The following is an 18,768-nucleotide window of genomic DNA, read 5'->3' as shown; positions in this document are numbered from 1 at the left end:
TTTTTTTTTTTTTTTGAGACGGAGTCTCGCTCTGTTGCCCAGGCTGGAGTGCAGTGGCGCCATCTCAGCTCACTGCAACTTCCGCCTCCTGGGTTCACGCCATTCTCCTGCCTCAGCCTCCCAATAGCCCGCCATCATGCCCGGCTAATTTTTTATGTTTTTAGTAGAGACAGGGTTTCACCCTGTTAGCCAGGATGGTCTTGATCTCCTGAGCTCGTGCTTCACCTGCCTCGGCCTCCCAAAGTGCTGGGATTACAGGCATGAGGCACCACGCCCAGCCAATTCAATTCACTTCTGACACAAATCGGAGGTAGTGCCGACCCCACAGGGTAAGGACTCAGTGCCACAAGACTCCCCCCACTTCAGGTGCAAATCACAAGCAGGTGGTCTGATATGGTTTGGCTGTGTGTCCTCACCCAAATCTCATCTCAAATTGTAATCCCCACATGTCAAGGGGGGAACGTGGTGGGAGATGTCTGGATCATGGGGGTGGTTTCCTCATGCTGTTCTCATGATAGTTCTCGCGACTTCTGATGGTTTTATAAGGCTTTAGCAATTCCTCATTCACTCTCCCTTCTGCCGCCTTGTGAAGAAGGTGCCTGCTTCCCCATCGTCCTCTGCCATGACTGTAAGTTTCCTGAGGCCTCTCCAGCCATGTGGAACTGTGAGTCAATTAAACTACTTTCCTTTATAAGTTACTCAGGCTCAGACCATTCTTTATAGCAGTGTGAAAACAGACTAATACAATGTCCCCAAGTCGTCCACGCCTTCTGTCTGACTTAGCTACTGATATATATTAGTGTTTGGTGACCCTAAATGTCTCAAAATAAATTCACTTGTGAGAGAGGATCAGCCCACATTGAAATTGCTGACCCCTCAGAGTGAGAAGCGTATGTGTGGTGGACTGAGGTGATGAGAGGATTTGCTGTGGACGGGCACCCCCTAGACCAGACAAGCAAGTGAAGCCAGAAGGCAGCTGAGATCTTGGCTACAGACAAGCCTGCAGAGGGCCATAAAAACCGCAAAGACTCTGACCATAGCCAAGCAGCTGCTGCAGCTCTGCCCCCAAGAACTCTGAGGCCTCTTTCCCATGGGCTATGGAAGAAGCGCAGCGACCCCCACCCTGGTCCATGTTCTGAGGAAACCCGGACCTGCCAGTGTGTCAGTCAGCATGCTGGTCTCCTGAGATGCTCACTGTGGTCCCTTCCCCACCGTCTCATCACCGCCTGTGTGTGTTGACTATATTTGCATGAGTGTGTATGTGCAAAAGCCACACAATAAACTGTGAATTCGTAAGAATTTCATTGGCCATTGAGTCATTTGGAAACCTCCTGGTTCCCCCACAACTAGGCTAATTAGAACCCGACATGGGAACCACCAACTGAAAATTCCCATGTTCTGCGTCTCAGGTTTCATCATTCACTAGGCCAGCTCACAGAAGCCAGGAACACAGTTTACCTGCTATTGCCAATTTATTACAGAGGATATTTTTAATGATATCAATCAACAGCCAGATGAAGAAGGTGAGGGTTGTGAGGGTGCCCAGTGCAGGAGCTCTGTCCCTGTGGAATTAGAGGGTGCCACCCTCCCTACATACAGATGTGTACTTGTTCACAAACCCAGAGGCTCTGTGAACTCTGTCTTTTTGGGCTTTTTTTTTTTTTTTTTTTTGAGACGGAGTCTCGCTCTGTTGTCCAGGCTGGAGTGCGGCAGTGCTATTTCGGCTCACTACAAGCTCCGCCTCCCAGGTTCACGCCATTCTCCTGCCTCAGCCTCCCAAGTAGCTGGGACTACAGGTGCCCGCCACAACGCCTGGCTAATTTTTTGTATTTTTAGTAGAGATGGGGTTTCACTGGGTTAGCCAGGATAGTCTCGATCTCCTGACCTCGTGATCCGCCCACCTCGGCCTCCCAAAGTGCTGGGATTACGGGCGTGAGCCACCGCGCCCGGCCTCTTTTTGGGCTTTTTTGGGGGCTTCATTGCTCAAGCATGAGTGATCACTGGCCATTGGTGATCACCTCAACATTCAGCCCCTCTTCTCTCACCAGAAGCTGGGATGGGGGAGGGCATTTGCAGCTTCCACCAGGTAAGCAAAACCCAAGCAAAACTTCAGCAGGGGCTGAAGGTTCAACCCTCTGATCACAGGCTGGTTCCCCCCACCCCGAGGCTGTCCAAGAGCCTCCAGCCATCAGTCATTTCACTGGCATACAAAAAAAACATTGATCACTTGAGAGATTCCAAGGATTTTCAGAGCTTTGTTGCAGGAAACAGGGCAGAGATCAAATATGGCACAAATAAAATAATACATATTTGATCTTTTGAGTTGCATATCCTTTTGCTATGAGGGAGTCCATGGCCAGAGACCAGACTGATCTCTGGCCATGGACTCCCTCATAGCAAAATCAGTCTGATCTCTGGCCATGGGCTCCCTCATAGCAAAACGATACACAATTCAAAAGATACTGGTAGGTTACTAAGTCCTCCTCAGTCACTTATAATTAGTCCACGCCAGCATCATATCATATACAAATGTCTCCCAGGGACCGGGTGTGGTGGCTTACACCTGTAATCCCAGCACTTCAGGAGGCCGAGGCTGGTGGATGATCTGAGGTCGGGAGTTCAAGACCAGCCTGACCAACATGGAGAAACCCCATCTCTACTAAAAATACAAAATTAGCCGGGTGTAGTGGCACATGCCTGTAATCCCAGCTACTTGGGAGGCTGAGGCGGGAGAATCAGTTGAACCAGGGAGGCAGAGGTTGCAGTGAGCCGAGATCGTGCCATTGCACTCCAGCCTGGGCAACAAGAGAGAAACTCAGCCTCAAAAAAAGAAAAGAAAAGAAAAGAAAAGCATCCCAGGATGAGACCACTCAGGTTTTTAGGCCTCCATTCCACCTGTCAGGTTCCAAAAGCAGGACAGGTCTCAGCAAATATGGAGCTTCCCCCTCTCAGACATCTGGGATAATTGAGCTAAGAGACAATGTCTTCTCTTCCTCTGCGTCTCTTTCTTGGTATTACTGTAATATAAGATTTTCCTCATTACATAAACCATTTATTCATTCTTTTACTCTCAGCTCCTCATCCTCCTTCTTTTCACTTATATTCAAAGTTTTCCACTTTAAAAGGAATTGTGATGGGCCAGCTTGCTGACAGCAATACTCATGCAGCAAGCGTATCCCCTCAATCCACTTCCATTCATATAGGGCAGGGTTACACAGGTGCAGAACTAGTGGGCTATTTTACCAATAGGCAATGTATTCGTCCATGTTGTGTTGCTATAAAAATAGGTGAGGCTTGGTAATTTATAAAGAAAAGAGGTTTATTTGGCTCATAGTCCTGTAGGCTGTACAAGCACGGCACCTGCATCTGCTCAGCTTCTGGTGAGGGCCTTAGGGAGCTTCCAATCATGGAAGAAGGCAAAGCGGAGCCAGCACATCACATGGTGACAGGGATCAAGAGACAGAGGTGAGAGGTGCCAGACTCCTTTAAGCAACCAGCTGTCGAGTGAACTAATAGAGGAAGGACTCATTCACTACTGTGGGGAGGCAGACAGCCATTCATGAGGGTTCTTCCCCCATGACCCAAACACCTTCACCAGGCCCATCTCCAACATGAGATCCTGTTTCAATATGAAATTTGGAGGGACACACATCCAAACCATATCAGGCAATGTAGCTGCATATACAGTTAGCCTCTATTTTGCCAGGTGGGGCAAAGCACAACCCACACCCATCAGGTCTATAAGAAAATTGACAGAAAAGTCTAAACACATAGTCTCAGTTCCTGGCTTAGGAGTCGTCGCTGCTTCCAGCACTTGTAGTTGTAGCCCCGGTCCTGTGGCCACTGCACCAGGTGGTGGGTGGGGAGGAGGGGAGAGTTGAGGTAATGCGGGGAAGAAAGACAAAAATGACAGTCATTGGCCGGGCGCGGTGGTTCATGCCTGTAATCTCAGCACTTATGGGAGGCCAAGGTGGGTAGACCACCTGAGGTCAGGAGTTTGAGACCAGCCTGACGAACATAGTGAAACCCTGTCTCTGCTAAAAATATAAAAATTAGCTGGGCATGGTGGCGGGGGCCTGTAGTCCCAGGTACTCAGGAGGCATCACTTCAACCCCGGAGGCGGAGGTTGCAGTGAGCCGAGATCATGCCATTGCACTACAGCCTGGGCGACAGAGCGAGACTGTGTCTCAAAAAAACCCAACAACAACAACAAAATGACAGTCATTATACTAGCATCCTCCCCACCCCCTCATCCCCAAACCCACTGGAAAAATGGAAGAAAGTCTGGTGGGGACACTCCTTTAGCCCACTCGTGTGGAGTGGGGGCACACACTGGTGAAGGTGTGGAAGCCCGCCCTTCATGCCTGTGTCTCCCCCCCATTTTAGACAATCAATGTTTCAGTTGACTGTTCGCTTCCCTATCAAATTATTACTCTAAGGAGGATATCTCTCTGCCCATTGCTAAACATTACGCACTGAACAGCCTGTTTCTTGGTCCAAGGAAGTGCGGTTTAGTGGTCCAAACTAGAATAATACCTTCTTTCAGTTCTTTTATATTAATAGCACTCTGGGCGTTTGCAGCCTCCACCAGGTAAGGAAAAGACAATCCACAGTCAGTTTCTGTTCCTGTCGAGACTCACCTGTACTCCCAGGGCACTGCCCTCAGTCTCACTTTCCAAGTATGTTGAGGGCCTCCCCATCAGGGAATCTGCCTCATAGCTATAGGCAGTCTCTGTCTCTCCCGCTGCTAGACAGAACAGCTCTTACTGGCATTATGTGCCTGAGAGAGAGCAAGAGAAATGTGTTTCGATTCAGCCCATCTCTGCGTCACTGTGGTTCCCCCATATCCACTTATTTTACTTCGTGGCCTCTGGTGACCACCTCAAGGGACTACATGGTGGGTGGTATCTCTTGCTGATTACAGTCACTTTCTAAACCTGAGGGTGGGTTCTACTGACCAGCATGGGCGTGTCCTACTTTAATGCACTCCTCAAGCTCCCCTAGAGATTTCCACAGGGTCGGGCCTCATGTGGACATCCCTACGCTAGGTCAGTTTCCCCTTACTCTTGGAAACAATGGAAAATGTAGAGACGAATATCCAAATTTAATACCCTTTATTTGGAAAGCAAGAATTGCAATTCTTGGCATACACAAAGACCAAGTTGTCTTTGGTACGTCCAAAGAACAAAGAGAAGTTTAGAAGTTTTTTTTTTTTTTTTTTTTGAGACGGAGTCTTGCTCTGTTGCCCAGGCTGGAGTGCAGTGGTGTGATCTCCTCTCACTGCAAGCTCCGCCCCCTGGGTTCATGCCATGCTCCTGCCTCAGCCTCCCGGGTAGCTGGGACTACAGGCGCCCGCCACCACGCCCGGCTAATTATTTTGTATTTTTAGTAGAGACAGGGTTTCACAGTGTTCGCCAGGATGGTCTCGATCTCCTGACCTCGTGATCCGCCCGCCTTGGCCTCCCAAAGTGCTGGGATTACAGGCGTGAGCCACCGCACACGGCCAGATGTTTTTTTTTAAATGAGAAATACTAAGTATTTTTTTTCCAGAAAGTTCATTGGCGCTGTAAAATTTGAAGAAGTGGCATGCTCTGACTGGTGAGTGACTGCAGTGGGTCAGGCTGGTCTTAGAGCAGCAGCCGGTTGTGTCAATAGATATAAGATAGAACTATTAATAGTTTCATGTTACAGCTGCCAGACTTACAGAGAATTGCAGTTTGGGGGTAATACAGTGATTTTTCCCCCCATGGCCTCTTGACTCTGTTTTAGTTGGGTGTGACAAGAATGACCCAATTTGTGCAATCAACTTTCACATTCTCCTTCCCAACTCTATGACCGGGACATTGACGACTGTCCATGAGCCAGAAAAAAACTCAAGTACAGGGGCTTTTGCTGCTGTTCAAATCCTCCATCACGCTAGGAAAACAGCATGCAATCCAACCCACCTAGCCAATTTGCCTTTGCCTTCTTCCATCAGAGGGGTGGCCTTCCAAATAGGATGTTGTCCATTCACCTAGGAATGACTGTCTACAAACTAAGTAGCTCTTGGTCAGTAAGTAAAGAGCTGTGTATAGGGCAATGTCCAAGTGACCACAGAATCCAGCAGCTCCTCACCCAGTTCCAGACTCAGTCGGAGGGGAACAGAGGCTCCCTGCTCATGAGTGTCTCCTCTTTGCCTTCCTCAGGCACCAGGATCCCATATCAACCATTTCCATTTTTTAGGCTGAGTGAGGTGGCTCACGCCTGTAATCCCAGCACTTTGGGAGGCCGAGGCGGGTGGATCACGAGGTCAAGAGATCGAGACCATCCTGACCAACATGATGATCCCTCGTCTCTACTGAAAATACAAAAATTGGCCAGGCGTGGTGGCATGTGCCTGTAATCCCAGCTACTCGGGAGGCTGAGGCAGGAGAATCACTTGAACTCAGGAGGCAGAGGTTGCAGTGAGCCTAGATCGTGCTGCACTCCAACCTGGCAACAGAGTGAGACTCCATCTCAAAAAAAAAAAAAAAAAATCCATTTTGTAATAGAACTCTTATGTGACTGCCCTCCCAGTTAGAGCTTTTCCAAGATCACTGAAGACATCATGAGTTTTTCAGGTTTCAAGATTATTTTATGTCCTTCAGTCACAGGGGAGACTTCAGTTAGTGTTCCATCTCAAGCTAGTAAGTGCCTCTTAAACGGAAACTTGAGTCTAAAGGCCCAGTTCCTTGGAGGTGCTCACAGCCTTTTGCCATTAGCCCTAGTCAGTGCTCCACACAGGGCACAGAGAATGCATTGTTACCTGCAGTCTGGTTTCTGGTCTATACTGTGTGGTCCACCCTCCAGGGCCAAGGGAGCTAAGGTGCTCTAATGACTTTCCTGCAGGCCCTGGTGGCTCTGTGTTAATGCTGTCAGTCTTCCTGAAGTCCCTGTCCTTTCACTTCCTGCCTGGATCTGCACCCCGCACACATTCCTGACCCCACACATTTCTCAGTGCCTGGGTCCTGGCACACATTTCTGACCCTAGCTCAGTGTCTGGGGCCTGACACACATTTCTGAGTCTAGCTCAGTGCCTGGAACCTGGCACACATTTCTGACCCTAGCTCAGTGCCTGGAACCTGGCGCACATTTCTGACCCTAGCTCAGTGCCTGGGACCTGGCACACATTTTTTTTTTCTTTTTTGTTTTCACAGAGTCTCGCTCTGTCACCCAGACTGGAGTGTAGTGGCAGGAATCTCGGCTCACTGCAACCTCCACTTCCTGGGTTCAAGCAATTCTCCTGCCTCAGCTTCCTGAGTAGCTGGGATTACAAGTGCCCGCCACCACGCCCAGCTAATTTTTGTATTTTTAGTAGAGATGGGGTTTAACTATGTTGGCCAGGCTGGTCTCGAACTCCTGACCTCTTGATTCGCCCACCTCAGCCTCTCAAAGTGCTGGGACTACAGGCGTGAGCAACTGCGCCCGGCCCTGGCACACATTTCTGACCCTAGGTCAGTGTCTGGGCCCTGGAAGGTGCTCAGGGTGCTCCATCGCTCGAATCCAAGCCTGTGGAGAGGATGACATTTCATTCCCAGGTTTCTCATGAGCCAAAAAACCTTCATTTCTATAGCGCTATCCTCTTCTATCTACCATGTGAGGGGTCAGGAGCCGACTCACCCCAAGGGTCTAGGAGTCGTGCCGTTGACCTTACTGCTTAGGGTCACAAGCTGGCACCTTTCAAAACCACACATTGGGTCTGTCCTTACAGCGGCAGTGTGTTTAACTGGATGGGGAGGTAAGTAGCCCAAGGTCAGACAGTTGGACCTGGGTAGACACTAGACTTGGGAACAGACTTTGGAAGCCACTCCCCTGATTCCCCTGTCTCCATGGGGCCCCAATACTAGAGCCCTCAAGGTTGGTCAGGGAGTGTTTGTGCCTTGACCATGCAAAGGGTGCCAGGTTGTGGCTAGGGATGCCCCCGGCGTTCCTCTCCCTCCTACCTACTCCTCAGCCTCTGCATGTGCCCGTCATGGCCCCTGTGTCCTTCATTTTGTCCATTCATGCGTTCACTGGACCCCTCCTTGGTGCCAGGCACCCGCTACTGAGGGGTGCCAAGCCCCTGCCAGAGAAGCTTGGAGCTGGGTCACAGCAGCAAGGAGAGTGGAGGCAGTGGCATCAGTGCACTGGTCAGTGAGGCCGCTGTGGGAGGAGGGAGTGGGAGCAGAAGCTAAGAGTGGACTGAAGTCCTTAGGCCAGGAAGTAGTTCAGGGTTTAAGAGGAGGAGAGACAGGCATCCCGGGGAGGGAGCAGGCTCAGGACGGGCCTCCTGTGCCGCCTCTGAACCTCACTACCCAGACTACAGCAGCGCAGTGGGAAGCGCCTCAGCTCCTGCCCCTTCTGCTGGCTATAGCCTGGACAGGACCCGGAATCAAACCACAGGCCCTGGGTCACCGCCGCCGGCAAGAACTGGTTCCTCTCCGTCCATGCACCCACCCCCACAACCTGGGCCCTCCCGGAGGTGCTGGGGGAGGCCCAGCCTGAGTGCCTGGAAGTGACTGCGGGAAGGGAGTACAAGTGACCACGCCTTTTTTCCGGGGTATAAAAGCGCAGGAGCACGTTCTATTCTGGCAGTGTAGCTGCGAGAACCTTTGCACGCGCACGAACTACGGGGACGATTTCTGATTGATTTTGGCGCTTTCGACCCGAACTTAAGGGGGGCGAAGAGCCTCCACCCTCCTCCCTTCTCATGGGACTTTGGGGACAAAGCGTCCCGACCGCCTCGAGCGCTCGAGCAGGGCGCTATCCAGGAGCCAGGACAGCGTCGGGAACCAGACCATGGCTCCTGGACCCCAAGACCCTTAAGTTCGTCGTCTTCATCGTCGCGGTTCTGCTGCCGGTGAGTCTCCGCCGCGGTCCCTGGCTGGGGAAGAGCGCACCTGGCGCCGGGAGTGGGCAGGGAGAGAGGGGGACACGGTGGGGATGCTTGGCCCGGGTCGCCTGCGGCCGGGCATGTCTGAGCAGGACGAACCCGCCGTCGGAGTCAGGGGAAGAGTGGGGTGCCCGGGCTGGGCAGGAGCGACCGGGCCGCGAGGGAGCAGAGCGCGCGCTCGCTCCCCATGGCTGTCCCGTGCGGCGAGGACCGCACTGAGCTGCCCCAGAGGAAGTTCCAGAATCAGCGGAGGGAGGGAGTCAAGATGGAAACCCCGGAGTGAACCTCAGGAAGCCACAGAGCGGTTGCCTCTTTCTTTCGTTGGTTGGTTCGTTCGTTCGTTAATATCGTTCGTTCGTTAGTAACGTTAACCCAGGCCGGTCGCGGTGGCTCATGCATGTAATCCCAGCACGTTAGGAGGCCGAGGCGGGCGGATCACCTGAGGTCAGGAGTTGGAGACCAGCCTAGCCAACATGGTGAAACCCCGTCTCTACTAAAAATACAAAAATTAGCCGGACGTGATGGCGGGAGCCTGTAATCCAGCTACTCGGGAGGCTGAGGCAGAAGGAGAATCACTTGAACCCGGGAGGGGGAGGTTGCAGTGAGCCGAGATCGCGCCATCGCACTCCAGCCTGGTCAACAAGAGCAAGACTCCGTCTCAAAATAAAAAAAAAGTTAGCCAGGCGTGGCAGCCTGCGCCTGTAGTCCCAGCTACTCAGGAGGCTGAGGCGGGAGAACTGCTTGAACCCGGGAGGCAGAGGTTGCAGTGAGCCGAGATTGCACCACTGCACTCCAGCCTGGGCAACAGAGCGAGACTCTGCCTTAACAAAAACAGACAAACAAACAAAATTAACCCTATGTTTACACTGTTAAATGTGTTTCTTGGAGATCAGTTTAACAAACAGCCGGTTAAAAAGCTTTCCAACGCTGTTTTTTGTAACTTTCATTTTCTATAGAACCCTGAAAGTGGCAGGAAGCGGTTAACCAAGGTGCTTGCAGTCAGTGTCTTCCACTGCCACCCGTGTGTCCCCTCTGTATCCCATAGGCAGGACCGCGGGATGGCCCCTTCCTTCGGCATAAAAGGTGTAAAGTTCTCGTTGTGAGTTGGCTTTGGAAACTGAGATTGGTAGTGGGGTGCACAAGAAGGACATAAAAATAAGATGTGCAGACTGCCAGGACTTTTTCAGAGTGACTAACGTTTCTGCCAACAGTGCTTTCTGAGGTTCCTTACGTAATACCAAAAAACAAAACGGGGAGGATAAAACAAGATTACAGGAACCATGAGAAGTCTCCATGTTTTCTTTCAACGAAGTAATACTAAATTCAGAACAGCAGTGACATTTTCACCTCTCAAAAATTACACAACTGACTTCTACAATAGTTTATAGTGGGTGGACCTACCTGAGGCAGCTAGAAGAATGGCTGTGTCAGGACAGTGGCCCTGAAGAGAGAATGCATGGATGACCTGCGTAGACAAGGCCAGCAACCTGAATTTCACAGTTTTGGGAATGTGAACTCTATGCGTCCCAAAGGAGGCTTTGATCCCTCCATCAGTCTTGCCTTATTAAATGCATTTCAATGCACAATTGCTTTTTAAAATTTTGGAGCTAACACAAATCACATTAGATGTTTTATGGCAGTACATTCAGATTGATTTTCTTTTAAACAAGGGTATTGTATTTTACTACATGGGTAAGCCACAGGTTAATTCACTGTTGCCATCTAGAGGCAGCTGGTTATATCCCATCCCGATGAGATATAACCCAAAGTAAATTTGCCTTTGCTAATTCCAACAGCATTGTACTAAATACCCTTGCATGTATCCTGTGTCCACATGTCCATGCGCACCAGCTTATTGGGCAACTCCTTAGAAGTAGAATTTTACTTCTACTTCCATGGGATAAATCATTTCAGAAGTTTCTTTAGATGTTTACGAATTTTCTTCCAAAAGACCATTGAACTCAGCTTACACTCACACCTAGTCCACACATGTGCCTGTATCCCTACACCCTTGCTACACTTAGCTTTCATTCGTTGCTAGTCTAGGAAGTAAAACGTGATTCATCACATTGTTATGTACTTTCATTCCTTCATGGTATTAGGAATTTTCAAGGATACAGGAGTTTTGGTAGTGGGAGTAGATGACCGGGGGATCCAGATGAGACAGCAGGGGAGGGTGGCAGGGAAGACTGAATTCCCAGCTGTGAACTTGGAGAACCGTGGTCAGCTGGGGCCAGTCCCTGCCACCCGCCATGCCTGTAAATGGAGATAAGGTCTCCATCTTCAGGCTGTAAGGAGGACATCAGATGAGCCTGGAGCTGAGCTCAGTTCCTGACCGGATTTCTTGGCTCTGTCAGCGTTGGACTGGTCCAATCTGTGTAACAGAGGCTTCCACCCCACCCCTCTCTTTATCAAAGTAGGAATCGAAAAGATCCAACGGCCCAGAATCTCGGACTCTGAGGCTCTCAAGGACTCCTGAGATTGGAGGCTGGGAACAACTGGGCCCTGCTGTGCTTCCCCTCCAGCTCTGTGACACTGCTGTGGCCCCAGCTCCTGCCTGTAAAGTGAAGAAGAGATAAAAATCTTCAGCAGCCCTGTGTAAACCTCAGAGGGCTGTGTTAGCAGGTGTGGGAGGACAGATCACATCCTCAGGGCTGGTGTCAGTCACTCCGGACTGGATCCCCAGGGCACCTGTCCTCCACCCAGCAGAGGCTGCACCTGTTCCTACCCGCACCTCTATACCGGGCTCCCTGGCCTTGGGGCAGAAGCTTCTGAAGACTGGGGTGGAGCACCGTGTGGAGGGGCCATCAAGGAACAGAGGAGCCAGAGTCAAGTGAGGACAGTGATGGCACTGCAGGGCCACAGCCTGGTTTACCTGCCACGCTTCCAGTTGTGCTTCTGGTGGGTGCCCGGCCTGGGTTGGAGTTTGAAGATGAGCAGGAAAGGTCTCCATCTAGGTGGCTGCAGATGGCTGCTCACCCAGCCCCTACTGAGAGGCCACGGTCCCAGTTCTGGTTCTCTGTCCTGTATCCAGGAGTGGCAGGGTAGCGAGGCTCTAGCTTCCAGGTTGGGGATGGAGACAGTGGGGACAGTGCCATGCCCCGAGCCTGTGCTGTTGGGCAGCTGGTATCCTGCTCCCAGCCAGAGAGTGTACATCTTCGTGTAGTGGATTTTCCTAACAACCGGGGGACACGAGGGCAGGTTGTTTTCCCTGTTTTGCAAGTGGCAAAATGAGACTCAGGAGCAATGTCTCCAGCATTTTTGTCGTCCAGCATTTTTGTCCTCACCTTCTGTATAATAGCAGCCATATTTGGGCCTCTGAAGGGCTAGAGTTCTCTGAGCAGCTGCTTCTCTGTTCTCTGTCCTGCACTTGGCCTCTGGGAGCTTCTATGGGTCCTCAGCAGAGTCCACAGGGCTCTTCGGGGTCTCCTCCCTGTGCCACAGCCTGGAGCCTGTCCTTAGGTGGTAAGCTGAGGCCGCCACTGCGCTCACCTCATGGGCTTGAGGGGAAAGTGAGTCACCCAGGAAATAGACAATGAGCCCTTTATTGTCTTTGGAGTCTGCTGGAGCCAGGGAGGACAGATGAACCCCATGTGAATCCTGCTTCCTGGAGCCCACAGTGTGGTGGGTGAGGTGACACCAGGAATCATATAACTAATAGGAGGTCGCATGAGGGAGGCCTGAGATCTCACCACCCTTGCCTCCCCCTCCTCCAGAGAGGCCGTGTTGGTGCAAGGCTATAGGATGTGGTATTGTTGGCCTGAAGGATGGTGTTTGGTTAGAGTCACCATTGAGAGTCATAGAGGGAAGCGAAGCTCCCCTTGAAGGGCTTTTTTTTTTTTTTTGGCTGGACCTGAGAATTAAATTGCCATAAGACAGGTACACAGGAGAAAAGCACGTACGACTTCTTTTTTCTTGAGATGGAGTATTGTTCTGTCGCCCAGGCTGGAGTGCAGTGGTGCAATCTTGGCTCACTGCAACCTCTGCCTCCCAGATTCAAGTGATTCTTCTGCTTCAGCCTCCTGAGTACCTGGGATTACAGGTGCCCACCCTTGCGCCTGGCTAATTTTTGTATTTTTAGTAGAGACGGGGTTTTGTCATGTTGTCCAGGCTGGTCTCGAAGTCGAGCTCAGGTGATCCGCCCTTCTCGGCCTTCCAAAATGTTGGGATTACAGGTGTGTGCCACCATGCCCACCCAACACACACATTTATTTAATGCAAGTTTTACCTAGCACAGAGAAGCAGTGAGAGTCAGTTACTTATATATTGAATTAGACCAATATTATTATTGGTCAATAATTATATATTGAATTAGACTTGTGAAGAAGCAAGTAAATATGTGGAGGCTAAAAAGATAAGTGGTTCTGTTCTAACAAGGTCTGCACAGTAATCTCTTGGCCTCGACTTCTCATCCTTAAAAATAAGGAGATTGTCCTATGTTTCCCTGGGGACTTTCATCTCCTGCTTTTAGGAAACACAAAAGAGGTCAAAGCATCTTCTTGCGCCTGCTGTTTTTCAGTAGCCTTTAATTCATAATAGTCAATGGGCCAGGGCGGGTGGGCAGGTGCGATGGCTCACATGTATAGTCCTGCCCAGGTGGGTGCATCCTTAGAGCCCAGGAGTTCAAGACCGGCCTGGGAAACATAGCAAAATGCTGTCTCAAAACCAAAAACCAAAATAAAACCAAAAACCACAGACACACACACACACACACACACACACACACAGAAAATCATGTCGTGTGAAGGAATACAAGCAGAATGCATACCATTTGATTCCTCATCTTATTAAAATACAACTAATCTATTGTGACAAAAAGCAGAAGAGGTGTTGCTGGGGACGTAGGAGCAAAGCAGAAGAGAGGATTACATTGAAAAATGAAGAAACACTGCAGGACGGTAGACATGTCATTATCTTATCGTGGTGATAGTTCCACAGTGTATACATACATCTCAACCTACATGCTTCAAAAATGTACGCTTTGTTTCATATCCATTATACCACAATAAATCTATTTTAAAAAAACCTTCAATAGAATATAAGCACTTGAGTGTATACTGTATTCCCTATAGCACTTGCACATAGATCATGGAAATACGTATGCATAAAAAGTCAGTACCCAGTTAAAGTGGAATTCTAAAAGGTAATTAACATTAAAATGTGCAGGGGAAAAAGGAGTAAAAAAATCAGACTAGACAACCATAGTTTAAATGGTAAACTTATAGGTCTATTTTGACTATCAATTATTGCACTAACAGTAAATCCACCGGGCACTACAGTTCAAAGATAAAAAGGGTTTGAAGGGCTGAAAAAACAAGACTCAGCTATATCTTGTCTATACGAGATGGGCCTTAAAAGGAAGACACAGATGCTGTCTGTGGAAAGCAAATAGATGGAAAAAGATACACCACGCAGAGTGTAAGGCCAAGAAAACTGCCGTGGCTATCTCAGTATCAGATGAAGTTGATTTTGTTAGTGGTGGACGAGATCCGAGTTACCCTACGTTGAAGGCGGCGAATCCATATGGGTCCACAGCACCTTCAGCTCTTTACCTCCTGAGAAGAAAGAATTGGACTGAGGGGCATAAGGCAGAAGGAGACGGAGGCAAGTTTCAGGGCAGGAGTGAAAGTTTATTAAAAAGCTTTAGAACAGGAAGGAAAGGAAGGAACAGAAAGAAAAGAAGGAAAGTACAACTTGAAAGATGGCCGAGCAGGTGACTTGAGAAACAGTGCGCAGCCGGACTGCCTGAGTTGGGGTTTTATAGGTTGGTTTTATAGGTTGATCCTGGAAGTATGCTTCCAGGATCTTGCCTTACTTCTCCCCACTCCTGAAATCTTATTGGGAAGCTGCTGATCAGTTTCAGGTGTTTTCTATGTATTAGGAGACTACCTTTTTCTGGCATTGGCTGTAACCAGTTCTTACTTTAGAGAGACAGTTATCAACCACCTGATGGTCGCCCAACACTGCTGATGTCAGAAGCGGGGAGCCCTCTCCTACCCTGCTCATACCTGACTAGCTGCCTACTGTAACAATTTTAGGACATAGAATATTATGGGAGCTCAAAAGGGACCCTTGTAGTTAAAAAGGTTAATTCTTCAAGGAGTATAATAATAATCACAAATTGTATATGCCTAGTAATACAGCTTCAAAACACATGATGCAAAAAGAGAATGAAAAGGAGATTAAATCAGCTGTTTCTCTGTAATTGACAGAACGGTCAGAATGAAAACCCCGGTAAAGTGGCAAGCGATCTGCACACTATCAACCACCTTGACTTAACTGACATTTAAAGAGCAGGAGTGGAGCATCCACTGAACACTCATTCCTTTCTATGCTCATGATACTTTCACCAAGATAGACTGGCTTCTGGGATATAAAACACACGATATGACCTCTAAACTTAATGAAACGAGACTGGAAATCAGTAATAGTATCCATAGGGAATGCTAAAATTTGGTTATTGAACAACACACTTCTAAAAAATCTGTGGTTCAGAGAAGAAATCAAAAGGGAAGGTAAAATGTTTCAAAATAAATAATAATAATATAACATCAAAACCGGTGGGAAATGGCTAGCAGTGCTCGGGGTGAAATAATACAGCTTTCAATGTGTCTATTAAAAAAACTGGGGAGATGGGGAGTTACTCCTGAAGGGTATGCAGTTCCTTTCTGGAGTGATAAAAACATTCTAAGATTGATTATAGTGATGATTGCATAGCTATGAGTATATTAAAAAACTACTGAAATGTAGACTAAATGGGTGAATTTTATGAATAATCATAATTACTAATTATGTGATTTGTGTCTCGTTAAAGCTGTCAAAAAAAGAAAAATATGTGAAATTTATGGCCTGAAGATCTACATTAATCAATCATAAAATATAAGCATAAATTTAAACCAAAGTAACAAGGAGGAACATAAATCAAGGAAATAGAATAGAAACCACAAAAAGAACTGACAAAACGGACTGTGTGTGGTGACTTACGCCTGTAATCCTAGTACTTTGGGAGGCCCAGGCAGGCAGAACGCTTGAGCTCAGGAATTAGACCAGCCTGGGCAACGTGATGAAACCCCAGCTGTACAAAATACACAAATATTAGCTAGGCATTGGGGCACACTCCTGTCTGTGGTCCCGGCCACTTAGGGACTGAGGTTGGAGGACCACTTGAGCCCGGGAGGCAGAGGTTGTAGTGAGCAGAGATTACGCCACTGCACTCCAACCTGGATGACAGAGGGAGATCCCATCTCCAAAAAAGAAAAAAAAAAAAAGAGAAAATGAATAGTTGCTCTTGAAAAGGAGTAAGGGTGTGAGAGCAGAGAAAGGTGACAGAGACATCGCCTGAACCTAGAGGGACCCCAGCTCGAGAAGGAAGGATTTGGGAAATGTGCATTAGCTTCACTGTCACCAACTACTAGGCAGGCTTTCATGTGGAAGAAAGCTACATTTTGTCTTGCTGAGAGCCAGGCAGTTGAACAGAGCCCAACATAAGTAGTTTTTATTGTAACCATTTTGTTTTTTCTCAGGAGCAAGATTATATTAAATTTAATTAAATGTAAATTTACAATTAAATTAATTTTGTACTTTTACACACTGCCAACTTAAAAGTTACAAAAACTATGCAAAAAAATTTGAAAAATAGCTGTTGGCGTGATGAAAGCTATTATTGAATTTTTCAGTGAGTACTTTCTACAAACAAGGAAATTAACATCAACACGTTACCACTATCTAATACGCAGACTCTATTCCGATTCTCCAGTTGTCTTCTCGTCGTCATTTATAACACAGAGATCATGGCCATAATCCCTGAATTGCTGTTTTATCTTTTTCTGTCACTCTTTGATATTTAGTGGGAACAGCTTGTCAAGGTCCTTTGTGAAGCAGAAATTACTTAATGTTTGATGCTATATCCTGACTTTCTTTAAGGTTATATTGTAACCCTCATTTGTAAAAATGTGTATTTTTATGTGTGTGTCTGTGTGTGTGCGAGAGAGAGAGAGAGAGAGAGAGAGAGAGTATTCACCCACTGGTCAATTAAACACTTGGTCAAACTAAATACATTAGATGCTATTTCTGCTTGAAGGGCTCATATGTGTGTGTTTTTTTTTTTTTTTTTGAGACAGAGTCTCGCTCTTTCGCCCAGGCTGGAGTGCAGTGCAAGCTCCGCCTCCTGGGTTCACGCCATTCTCCTGCCTCAGCCTCCCAAGTAGCTGGGGTTACAGGCGCCCGCCACCATGCCCAGCTAATTTTTTGTATTTTTAGTAGACACGGGGTTTCACTGTGTTAACCAGGATGGTCTCAATCTCCTGACCTCATGATCCACCCCCTTCGGCCTCCCAAAGTGCTGTGATTACAGGTGTGAGCCACCGCACCTGGCCTTTTGTGTTCTTATAAAATCTTTTCTTGCCAACTACAGTGGTGTGTTCCTGTTACCCAGCTTGCTTGGGAGACTGAGGCAGGAGGATCACTTGAGGCCAGAAGTTCCAGGCTGTAGTAGACTATGATCACACCTGTGAATAGACACTGCATTCTAGCCTGGGCAACATAGCAAGACTCTATCAAAAAAAAAAAAAACTCTTCTGCTCATATTTTCTGGGGTAAATATATTTTATGTTATAATATGAGAAAAGGATACGGAGGTGTTTTTCTTTATAGAAAATAGCTGCCTAACAGGCCAGGGGACAAACACGGATGCAAAAGAATGAAAGTTTGGAGTGGGAAAAAAGTCCAAGCTCTCATGGGTTTTGTCACTTGGGGTGAAGGGAATGTGAGACGGAGCCTGGGAGAGGTAAGGTCTGGAAGCCACTCACACCCATCTCTGCCTTGTCCCCACAGGTCCGGGTTGACTCTGCCACCATCCCCGGGCAGGACGAAGTTCCCCAGCAGACAGTGGCCCCACAGCAACAGAGGCGCAGCCTCAAGGAGGAGGAGTGTCCAGCAGGTGCACTCTTATTTTTAAAAATCAGTTTATTTTTAACTGACAGATAAACATTGTATATATTCATGGTGTACACCATGATGTTTGGAAATATGCACGCATTGTGAAATGGCTAAATCAAGCTAATTCACACACTTATCATGTATTTGTTGTAAGAACACTTAAAAGTCTACTCAGCAATTTTCAGCTGTATGGATACAGAGCCCTGGGATAAGCCCTCTTTGCCCTCCTCACCTGGGGGTTCTGTAGCCATCCTCATCTGTGGGTGTTGCATCCGTGGTTGCAACCAACACAGATCAAAAATATGTGGAAAAAATAATGAAAATGATAACATGTCAATAAAAGTAGATAAAAAGCAATGCAGTAAAGCACTTATTTACATAGCATGTCTATTGCATTAGGTATTACAAGTAACCTTGAAATGATTTAAAGCATATGTACCTGGGGTGTATGCAATACTATCCCAATTTGTATCAGGGACTTGAGTAAGTGCAGAGTTTGTTCCATGGAATATATTCCCTGTGAATAGAAGGCAGGACTGTACAACTCATTGTTTTAATAACTGTAGTCACCATGTCACACAATACATCTCTTGAATTTATTTCCCCCTGTCTAACTGAAATTTTGTATCCTTTGACCAGCATCTCTCCAACCCACCGTGCAAATGCAGCGCTGGTAATCACCATTCTACTCTCTACCTCTATGAGATCAACTTTTAAGATTCCACATATGTGAGATCATGAGGTGTTTGTCTCTCTGTGCCTGGCTTATTTCACTTAGCATAATATCTCCAGGTTCATCCATGCTGTCACAAATGACAGAATTTCCTTCTTTGTTGAGGCTGAATAGTATTCCACTGTGTCTATGTACTACATTTTCTTCACCTTTTCATCATCGATGGACACTTAGGTTGATTAATGTCTTGACCATTGTAAATAATGCT

The 18,768-nt window shown here is 47.8% G+C and overlaps 2 protein-coding genes across 2 annotated transcripts in view; both read left to right on the top strand.

Annotated features, from left to right (window-relative positions):
* LOC129398520 (putative uncharacterized protein encoded by LINC00596) lies at positions 1–2,112 on the top strand (the record flags this gene model as incomplete). Its single annotated transcript, XM_055116198.3, has 2 exons — positions 1–92; positions 1,749–2,112. Coding segments are annotated over 2 exons (180 nt in total), but the record flags the coding sequence as incomplete, so codon positions are not given.
* Positions 2,113–6,218: 4,106 nt separating this feature from the next.
* The window catches only part of TNFRSF10D (TNF receptor superfamily member 10d), a 30,877-nt gene continuing 18,327 nt past the window's right edge, over positions 6,219–18,768 (top strand). The window contains exons 1-2 of the mRNA XM_003823581.7: positions 6,219–8,857; positions 17,723–17,828. Coding sequence (XP_003823629.3) covers positions 8,708–8,857; positions 17,723–17,828 — 256 coding nt within the window. The 5' untranslated portion in view covers positions 6,219–8,707. The remainder of the gene's footprint in view (positions 8,858–17,722; positions 17,829–18,768) is intronic.

Source organism: Pan paniscus, chromosome 7 (genome assembly GCF_029289425.2).
Source record: "Pan paniscus chromosome 7, NHGRI_mPanPan1-v2.0_pri, whole genome shotgun sequence".
NCBI lineage: Eukaryota > Metazoa > Chordata > Mammalia > Primates > Hominidae > Pan > Pan paniscus.
The sequence above is the reverse complement of the archived record's forward strand: the minus strand, read 5'-3'. Positions and strand labels throughout refer to the sequence as shown.